This window comes from Tuber melanosporum (assembly GCF_000151645.1).
Source record: "Tuber melanosporum whole genome shotgun sequence assembly, scaffold_25, strain Mel28".
Classification (NCBI taxonomy): domain Eukaryota; kingdom Fungi; phylum Ascomycota; class Pezizomycetes; order Pezizales; family Tuberaceae; genus Tuber; species Tuber melanosporum.
The window spans coordinates 105,043-115,560 of record NW_003298919.1 but is presented as its reverse complement, the minus strand read 5'-3'; the positions used below and the strand labels follow the sequence as shown (position 1 = coordinate 115,560).

Below are 10,518 nucleotides of genomic sequence, written 5' to 3'. Positions count from 1 at the left end.
ATCCCCAACGAGTATGCTAGGTTCAATACTGAAACAGATAGTTGCGGGATTAGAAGAGATACCGGATAAAATAGTCCAAGCTTATGAAGACCAGAAAAAGGTCATAGGTGGCCGGGGATTGCGGCTTCCGGAAATTGTGGAGATGCTGCAGACCACATCGTCTTCACAATCCACATTCATCTGCATTGATGCTCTAGACGAGTGTGTAGTAGGGCATCGACACCAGATTCTTGGCTCACTAAAACAAATCCTCGAGAAATCACCAAACACTCGAATATTCTTAACAGGGAGACCACACATCCGAGGTGAGGTCGACAGCCGTCTCGCTAGAAGAGCAGCGACTGTATCCATCAGCACCAACAAAAATGATATCATCAGCTATCTTCGCGCCAGACTAGAGGAAGACCCAACCCCCGATGCCATGGACAACCGTCTGGAGGCAGAGATTTTAAAAAAGATTCCCGAGACCATCTCGGAAATGTATGCAGCAGCATTGGGAAGCCCACTTTAGGTTATGTTGTCCGCTGACGGATATGCATCTAGATTTCTGTTAGTTTCCCTAAATATTGAGGCAATCTTGCGAGAAACAACCATCTCTCGCAGGAGAAAAAGGCTCAACACAATGACAAATGGCTTGGGGCTAGGAGACGCGTATGGTGCCACCCTAGAACGGATAAAGGCGCAGGGAGTGGAGAAATCAAGACTCGGGTTTGCCGTCCTCATGTGGATCTCTCATTCAGAGCGGCCACTACGGCCAGATGAGCTGTGTCATGCCTTAGCGATCGAGATTGAATCACCGGATATCGATACCGACGACGTTCCTTCGATACAAACATTGCTAGGCTGTTGCCAAGGACTCGTCGTGATGGATAAGGAGGCGTCGACTGTCCGCTTGGTTCATTTCACCCTCCAGGAGTATCTTCGATCTCAGCCCGACCTCTTTAGCAAAGCTCACTCGATAATCGCAGAAACCTGCTTGACCTATCTGAATTCCCACCCGGTCAAGGAATTTTCGATAATTCCCTCCTATAACCTTCAAAACGTTCCCTTCCTCAAATATTCTTCTGTGTATTGGGGAACCCACGCAAAAAGGGAACTCTCGCAATGCGCGATGTCACTTGCACTGAAACTTTTTGGCCGGTACGATAACCACATCTCCGTCAGGCTTCTTTTTGATCAAGTAAGGGTTTCCGGTTTCATCGATTTCCATGCTCTTTCCCTATTCACTGGACTACATTGTGCATCCTACTTCGGAATTGTTGAGGTTGCGGCTGCTTTGATGGAAATGAAAGGTTGTGATATCAACGAAGGCGACTGCGCGGGGAAGACACCACTCGTATGGGCTGCTATGCTTGGGCATGAAGGATTGGTGGAGTTACTACTGAAACATGAGGATATCGACCCCGACATGCCGGACGAATCTGGCCAAAGACCACTCTCGTGGGCCGCTGAGAACGGACATGAGGGAGTGGTAAAGCTATTACTTGAACAAGAAGGTGTCAACCCCGACAATCCAGATATAGTGCCCGGTCGAACACCACTCTCGCGGGCTGCTGAGAATGGGCACGAGGGGGTAGTTAAGCTACTACTTTCACGGGAAGATGTCCATCCCGACAGGTCAGACACTGCGTTTGGCCGAGCACCTCTCTCTTGGGCTGCCGTGAATGGCCATGAGGGAGTGGTGAGACTACTACTTTCGCGGGAAAACGTCCATCCCGATAAGCCAGACACTGTATTGGACCGCACACCGCTCTCCTTAGCTGCTGGGAATGGACACGAGGGAGTAGTGAGGCTATTACTATCACGGGAAGATATCCATCCCGACAGATTAGACGAATGTGGTCAGACACCACTCTGGCGGGCTGCCGAGAGTGGTCATGATGGGGTGGTGAAGCTACTACTTGGACAGGAAAATGTCAACCCTGATAGGCCAGACACAGCACTTGGCCGAACACCACTCTCGCGAGCTGCTAAGAATGGACATGAGGGAGTGGTGAGACTACTACTTTCGCGAGAAAACATCCATCCCGATAAGCCAGACATTGTATTGGACCGTACACCGCTCTACTTGGCTGCCGAGAATGGGTATGAAGGACTGGTGAGGCTATTACTATCACGGAAAGAGGTCACTCCCGACTGGTCAAATCAGTATGGCAATACGGCGCTCTCTCGGGCTGCTGAGAGTGGGCACGAGGGGGTAGTGAAGCTGCTACTGTCACGGAAAGATGTCCTCCCTGACAAGACAGATGAGTACGGCAATACGGCACTCTCCCGAGCTGCTGAGAACGGGCGTGAGGAAGTGGTGGCGTTACTACTTTCGCGGGAGGAGGTCAATCCCGACAGGCCAGACACGGTGTTTGGGCGAACACCGCTCTGGCGGGCTGCCGAGAATGGGCATGAGGGAGTTGTAAGACTACTGCTGTCTCGGGGCGATGTCCTCCCCGACAGTTTAGACAAGGACGACCGGGCACCACTCTCACGGGCCGCCGAGAATGGGCATGAGGGAGTTGTAAGACTACTGCTGTCTCGGGGTGATGTCATACCTGACAGGCCGGATGAGTACGGCCACTCACCAATCTCGCGGGCTATTGAGAATGAGCACGGGAGAATAACTGAGCTGCTACAAGCCCAGATAGCCGCAAATACCCGCAACGTTTAAAACTCAGGGCGCATATGCCTGACTTGCCGTTCTTGAACACGAATACACGCCCCTTTCGCAACAGCCCCACAGAATATCTGACACTGTTTATACTACCCCATCTCCCGACTCTTGCCCAAAATCCCGGGGCGTGCGATACTATCCCGTGGATATCGCTATTCACCCTCCCGGTTGCGTTAGCCTCTGACTTAAGCATCGAGATCACCTTCGGCTCTATGTATTTCTGTTCATGTGTTCGGTGTAAAGGGTGGTAGCGTCACTACAGTTCCAGTGGGACGGTTCGGTCTACCGCTTGATTTTGTATTATACTAAACTTATCCTTTTTTTCCAGCTATACAAGTAGACTCCCTTTTATGTATTTATACCTTCACTCATCCATAACAATACATTGAGACAGCAAGAAGCAACACCCACACACCAACCACGGCAACCCTGCTCGTATTTTTGGGCATATTTAGAGCACTGCCTACCGTATTCCTTGGCAGTAAAGCTTTGGTGCAAAGATGCTACATTGAAGTTATCATTCAGCGCAAAATTTAATCACCCTTTACAACTTTGATTCCTCGATTTGAATCTAGTTTTTGAGGAATTTCCCTCCTCAACCTATACAAAACACCAAGCCCATAGCGGCGCCGACCAAGATCAGGAAAACGTGATCCTAGTCCTCATAGAGCTTTTCCGATATTCCTGAACATCGAGTAAAACTCTATTGTAACGGTTTAAGCAACGATCTATCTCCCAAGGGGCCCATGTCCGCGCATGGTAGCGCTGGCAACAGGAGCAACCTGTGCTTGTACCAGTTAGCTCTATCATACGAAATGTCCAGAAAAGTGACACCTTACCTGCCAAAGGATAGCCACAAATAAATAAAGTACCATACCATAACGCCAATCCCGATATCTATTTCACAAATCTTGGATGGTTTTGATGCCCTCCAGTTAGTGCACCAGGTTGCCAAACCACGATAACCCGGCTTTTCCCCAGTTCCAAAAAAAAGCCCACAATTCAACCCTCCTCCATAATCTACCCTCTACAATATCTCGAGCTGCGAAAAACAGAAAGTTTCGAAGTCCTGGCGATAACATCAACTCTCCCAATGTATCTACCGTTATGTGTCGAATCGCTCTACCGGTATACTCCCACAAACGATATGTCTGAAATGGCGCCGCTCCGAACGATAAATTTCTCAGACAACCCCCGGCGGACTTAAATCAGCTACAACTACTCTAATATCGCGTAGACCCCTATCACCTCCCAGTAGTGACTATTCATACCTAACTTCTTTTTATTGTGGAAACAGTGAGTCTACAAGGTTATCGATGAAAAAACTACCACCCCCACAAACCAACCGGCCCAGCTCTGTACTTACTAGAGAGCTTATATCTGCAGTCGCTTTTTCCAACTCAATAGAGGCAAAACAATTACTTTCCCTTCTTAACCCTTGCCCTATTTCCCCCCTTTCCTTCTGCTATTCTACACCGCTAATTGCTTGCATCACCCCTTGGTGTACGGTCTAGAGTCAGAGCCTATACTACCCATACCTCGCAGCGGAATCGATTCGTCGTAACCTTATTAAGGAAAGCCACGGTTATCAATCTCCCAACAGGGCAGGATTTCAACCCACGGGCTCCTCTTAATAACACGGGCGTTCATTGGTTCATGGAATCTCAATCGCTGCGCTAGCTACTCGCGGATTCCAAAAGTATCGGCATGCCTTGGCCCCCATATTTGCTCATTCAGATGCAAATTAGGATGTCTTGGCACCAAGGCGGCCGAATATTTCTGGAATCCGCAAGTAGGCACCCCATATAATATCGCTGTCAAACATGACTGAGTATGGTACTTACACTAACGGCAGCCGGATTTGGACTGCTTTTCTCTTCTCCTGAGGTTAATTATAACTATATTATATTTTCAAACACTGAATTCACTATGGTAGCAGATACATCCTCAAGAGAAGAGAGACCATAAACACAGATAAAAGGAGACCCTTTCGTGCGCAAAAGAGAAGCACAGCTAGAACACCAGTGATGAAAAGAGGCGGGTTTTGCTGTGGGGAAGACGGGATTTAGAGGGGAGTCACGGATCATCGATTACAGATGTACGGCCAAAGGCGGTCGGGCACCGATACATTGGTTGGTGTAAAACAGGAGTGTACTCCAGCGCTACGATATATAACCCAATACTAGTATAATGTCAATGTTTCTGATTTATGGTAATCCTGTTTCGGGCATTGCGTCTGACTTTCGAGGCAATCACTACCGGTACTTAGAGATAAGCTCTGCAGCATTCACTACTACTCCCTAAGCCGCAGTCTAAGCAGATCCGGAATGAATCAGGTTTTGTGACTAGCTCAAGGTTCAAACACTCCCAAGACGCTGGCTGGGCAGCTGGACCTCGGAAGGCCCTGCCGCCAAGGATCGAGTAGGTAGGTCTACGTGGGTTCGAGGATGTGAACATGAACAGAAACCCAACTATGAGTACCATATTCCGAGTGAGCGAGCATGTTCCTAGCGTTCGGCGCTACCGATGTATCATAACAACGCCGTTTCCATGACAACAACGCGGTCCATCAACCATACCAATTGCTAAACCCATTTACGCGTCCTTCTACTCCGCCGATCCTTTTCCCAACACTCCTCGCGATCAAAGAACCAGCTATGGCAGACAAACAGGAAAAAGATTTCCACCACCCCTATACTCCCTACCCGATTCAAGTCGAGTTCATGAATGCCGTTTACACAACTATTGAGGATGGATGTATTGGTATTTTCGAATCGCCAACTGGTAGAATTTTTCGTTCCCTCATATAGAATCAGCACCCACTAACGTAATCCACTGTAGGCACTGTAAGCACACTCGGCGAAACAGAACATAATATATGGATTTGGTCCTAATTGATGGTAGGGTAAATCTCTGAGTTTGATATGTGGTGCCCTGACCTGGCTCCGCGAACATAAGTCAAAATCGATAGAATCGCAATTGAAAGAAGATGGAGAAGGTAAACACCATATGAGGGATTTGGTAGGTTTTTTTATGGCGGTGTGTGAGAGCTGATTTCCGTGATTGGAACGAAAAGACGATGGAGCGCCCGACTGGGTGAAACAATTTGCCAGGGACGAGAAGAAGCAGAATCTATTGCAAGAGAAGGCTGATATGGAAGCTCGGCTTGCGGATATTCGGGAGAAGGAGAAAAGGGAGAAGCAGCTCGCGAACAGCAGTTCAAATCTGAAGATAAAACGACGGGTATCCCATTTTGCCCAGCTCATTTAGTACATTGCTGTATGGTTAACTGGTGAACAGAAAGGCGAAATAGAAGTTGAGGTTGATGGTAACGGCGATGAAGCCCAGTTTTGTTTAGAAGATTATGAGAGCGGGGACGAAGACGGTGGTGCTCAGGGTTCTCTGGGAGGCGATGCGCTCTCACCAGCGGTTGTTGCTTTGATGAAGAAGTGCGTTTGACTTGATTGACGAGAGATCACTCGTTTTTTTTCTCGGGGAGGCTAACAACGCAGTAGATTAGGCTTGCCAACGGGAAAAGAGGCAAAAGACGAAGAATCAGAACTCCTAGATGAAACCAAGGCAAGGTTTCCCACTCCATAAGCATAAGCATTTAATAATAACTATTTTCTAGATCTTTTACTGCTCCAGAACTCATTCTCAGCTGACCCAGTTCATCAACGAACTCCGCCGTGTCAAGTTTCCTCCGTCTTCCCCTGGAGGAGAGGGTTCGGCTTTGGAGGAAGAAGTGAAACATTTATCGCTCGGCTCGAGGAAAAATCTCTGCATAAATCCCAAAGTTACAAAGCTTGGGAACCCCACTGCCATCAACGAGAGATGTTTGGAGCTACAGCGATCAGGTATGCTGCATAAATGTCTCGATATAGGTACCACAGAGCACAGCCGCTAATCCCAAGTCCGGTGCGAAAGGGGCTTCTGAAGCATCACGGTGCGAATTTCTCCCGGGAAGGGATGACCAAGTAGCTGTGCGTGATTTCAGGGACCATACACTTGCCAAGATCCGTGATATCGAAGATTTGGCATCCCTTGGAAGAAAGATGGGTATTTGTCCATACTACGCATCAAGACCCACGATAAAGCCTAGTGAGGTAAGTCTCCTTCCTTTGCCCATTCTAACATCCTAACAGCTTCTGGGATTGTAGATAGTCACCTTGCCCTACCCACTCTTGCTTCAGAAATCAGCTCGCGAGGCGCTTGATCTTTCTCTAAAGGGCCATATAGTTATCGTAGACGAAGCACATAACTTGATAAACGCGATATCGTCAATTTACTCTATTACGGTTTCTCTAGCTCAGCTGCAGCGCTCCAAATCTCAACTCGACATTTATTTGGCAAGGTTTAAAAATAGACTAAAGGGTAAGAACAAAGTCTACGTCATGCAGACCTTGCGAATCATAGCGTCGCTCGCATCATACCTAGAAGAAATCTCCAAGAAATCCAAAGAAGGAGTTATCGCTCCAGGCGACCTTCTGGCTATGCAAGGGATCGACCAGGTCAACTTCTACAAACTCCAAACATACCTTAACGAGAGCAAGCTAGCGCGCAAAGTGGAAGGCTACATCGTGCATAAGCAGGCCAAAGAGCAGGAGAAGAACAAGCTACCTAACAAACCCGGAGGAGCCAAGGCCCTCCAGCCAACAGCTTCCATACCCGTTCTAACGCATATCCAGGGCTTCTTGCTGGCCTTGACAAACCCTTCTGCGGAGGGAAAGCTTTTCCATGGTAAAACCGAGGATAAAAATGATACATGTCTCAGGTATATGCTGTTGGATCCAGCTCACCATTTCCAGGAAATCGTGGAGGAAGCTAGGGCAGTAATACTAGCCGGCGGAACAATGGAGCCGGTAACAAGTATTTGCAAATGCGTTTAAAGATGCGGTTTCTAATTAGTACTAGATGAACGACTACACAAACCACCTTTTCCCTTACCTGCCAAAGGAAAAGATACGCACGTTATCCTGCGGACATGTCATCCCGAAAGAGAACCTAACTGCTTTACCGGTAACTAAAGGACCAGGTGGAAGGGAGTTTGAGTTCACCTTTGAGAAACGAATGCAGCCTGCCATGGTTCGTTCTCCAGCAGCTCAACTACTGCTCTTCTCGTCCCCTAATGGTCTCAGATTGAGGAGCTGGGTAGGGCTATCGTAAACCTCTGTCAAGTGATCCCGCATGGGGTCGTTTGCTTCTTTCCCAGTTATGCATATTTGGAATTCGTTGTTTCCCAATGGCGCAAGAAGCCCACCCCCGCATCCAACACTGCCGCCAAATCCCTCTGGGAACGTCTCGAAGATCGAAAAACGGTACCGGTAGCCTATTCTTTATCCCCTCTGACGTATTGCTAATGTCGCGACTCAAATCTATAGGTCTTCCGGGAGTCCAGTGACGGAAGCAGTGTTGAAGAAGTGCTCAGAGAGTATGCGCAAGCGATAGACAGCGGCAAAGGAGGTCTTCTCCTGTCAGTTGTTGGCGGGAAAATGTCAGAAGGGATAAACTTCAACGACAAGTACGGTCTCGCACCCTTCACTCAGAGCGTTACAAGACTGACCGGGGACAATAATATAACCAGTCTTGGCCGTGGGATCATCATGGTCGGTTTGCCCTTCCCCAATAGCAATACCGCTGAGTGGCGGGCAAAGCTGGAACATGCGGAGAAGGTGGCTCAGAGTTCTTACTGCGGAGCTTCCATGGATTTGCCATCCTCCGAAACCACAGCATGCAATGCCTTTGCGAAGGCGGCTGGTAGGGAATTCTACGAGAACGCTTGCATGAGGGCCGTCAACCAGAGCATTGGTAGGGCTATTAGACACAGAGAGGATTACGCCGTAATCGCGCTCTTTGACAGAAGGTATTCCACGGACAGGATAGCTTCAAAGCTTCCCAAGTGGATTCAGAATGGCCTCGTGCGAGGTCCCGTGGATAAGGTGTTTGGGGAAGTCATGGTAATCACTAGTAGGTTCTTCAAGACGAGGGACGCGTTGTGAAGTGTCGGGGAACACGGGCGAGTGAGATTTCGCAGGATACATTAGGCTTTTAGAGTTAAATGTTGTGGATGAGACTAGTCTTCTTTCGTTGTTTGGCCCTGGTGTACTCAGAACAGCGCACTTCAATACTGATGCAATACCTACCTTATCCAACCAGGCACCATTATCCTATGCGCCTCTAATTCACAAATCTTCTTCTTCCTCATACCTAAATGTGTGTGTGCATCTGTTGGGAATTAGCATGGTCAATACATTTGGCGGCTTTCATCCACAGAAAGTCTAGAGCCAAGACATCTATTTGGGGGAGGCTTTCTAGATGCCACGGTCTGTCGGCAAGGTACGGTAGAGTGAATTTATATTAGTGATTATTGAGCAAGCACGGTGTGTGAAACAGCTCTCCGCGTTTCGTAAGGTTCCCGGAAGTCCTGGGAAGGAAGCCACAGCAGCAGCAGCAGCAATCCCGCAAGGCACAGCGCACCCTCCATAATAGTGCGAAATATATACACACGGAGTCTCTTCGAGAAAAACGGTGCTGCCCTTGGTCTGGACAGTGGATATTGTCAGCAACTTGTAACCGACTATGAATTCCACTCTGATAAAATAGTACTCGTACAGTACGGGTGGTAGGATGCGAAATCCAATCCATTGGGGAACAGATCTATCTGACAACGGCCGTTCGAGTTAGCACCCTTTCCCTTCCTGAAGTCTCGGTCGCCCCGGGATTTCAACACCCTTCTTGCATGTGGTTTGCGTGCTTGACCCTGCGCTAATACAAGTAATCTTGGGCCCTACAGTACTGTACCACAGTGTCACGGTGGCCCCTCACATGGCTGCCCTGGACTCCTCGCTACCGTAGTGAGTTTAGTAAAGTTATATTTGTTATTGAAGTTGAGCCTAAACGACTACCAGTATGACGGTAACTGAGAGGGGGGAGAGACAATTGCTCTAAAAGAAGATTCTTTGGATCTCATGAGGGGGTTAGGAATGTAGCACAGCACAGCTTATGAGCACATTCCAATACGGTGGGGGGCTGGGTGTTGGGGCGCGTTTGGTAAACATGGCAGTGGAGCAACACAACGATCTCGTACAGTCCTGGATGTCGATACCGGTAAAATACTACCGGTAGAGTACCTTATGGTATGATACGGGTATGATATAATACTGGTATTATGATACTAGTACCATACTCGGAGAAGTACGGTAGTGGTTTGAGGGCATTTTGTACTACTAGGCGGGATTTTTGAGGTTGGGGGGTTGGGGGGTCTTGGGACCTTGGTTAGGGACATTAGGGTAGGGGTTCTTAGAAGAATACCCTACCGATAGTACTGGTACTCGAGTAGGTAGTAGGTAATCCTTTCTTTCCTCTTGGATGCTGAGATGGAGACCCGAAGCTCATCCCTGGGCATACTTTTGACAGCCCCGAGTTCGACTGCTCAGCTCCTTTTTTTCTGTAGTTGACACTGGTTGTTGCAGGGACGAGCCTCAGGATGAAACCCCAACCAGAAGACTCCACTACAACCCCAATTACCCTAATAGGAAGGATAAGACCGTCGCTTAGTAGCCAAAGGAGTGTAGCGCCCAACTGAAGGTTAACTTTATCGTGCAGTGACGGGCATTTTCGTTCTCCACCCCCCCCCCTATTTCCTCCGCTCCACTAACCCGCCCCTCGTCTCCAACAAGTAGACCCGCTACATTTCCTTGACCTTCCCCCTCCCCCCCGAATTCATCAGGAAGGAGCAATGATGAAGGGAGAGAGAGGAAGAGCACGTCCCCCGACTGGCCCGAGAGCCAACACTGTCCCGTGTGCATGAAAATGGCTACAGGGTTCCTTCGAAACAAGCCCGATACGTTGTCGTG

General features: G+C 48.6%; 1 protein-coding gene across 1 annotated transcript; it reads left to right on the top strand.

Moving 5' to 3' along the window:
- Positions 1-5,389: 5,389 nt before the first annotated feature.
- On the top strand, positions 5,390-8,661 carry GSTUM_00006208001 (uncharacterized protein; the record flags this gene model as incomplete). Its single annotated transcript, XM_002838398.1, has 12 exons — positions 5,390-5,458; positions 5,567-5,660; positions 5,739-5,905; positions 5,933-6,091; positions 6,294-6,519; positions 6,590-6,768; positions 6,823-7,524; positions 7,577-7,747; positions 7,801-7,980; positions 8,044-8,183; positions 8,247-8,334; positions 8,413-8,661. The coding sequence occupies 12 exons, from the start codon at positions 5,390-5,392 to the stop codon at positions 8,659-8,661; spliced, it is 2,424 nt and encodes an 807-aa protein (XP_002838444.1).
- Positions 8,662-10,518: the final 1,857 nt, after the last annotated feature.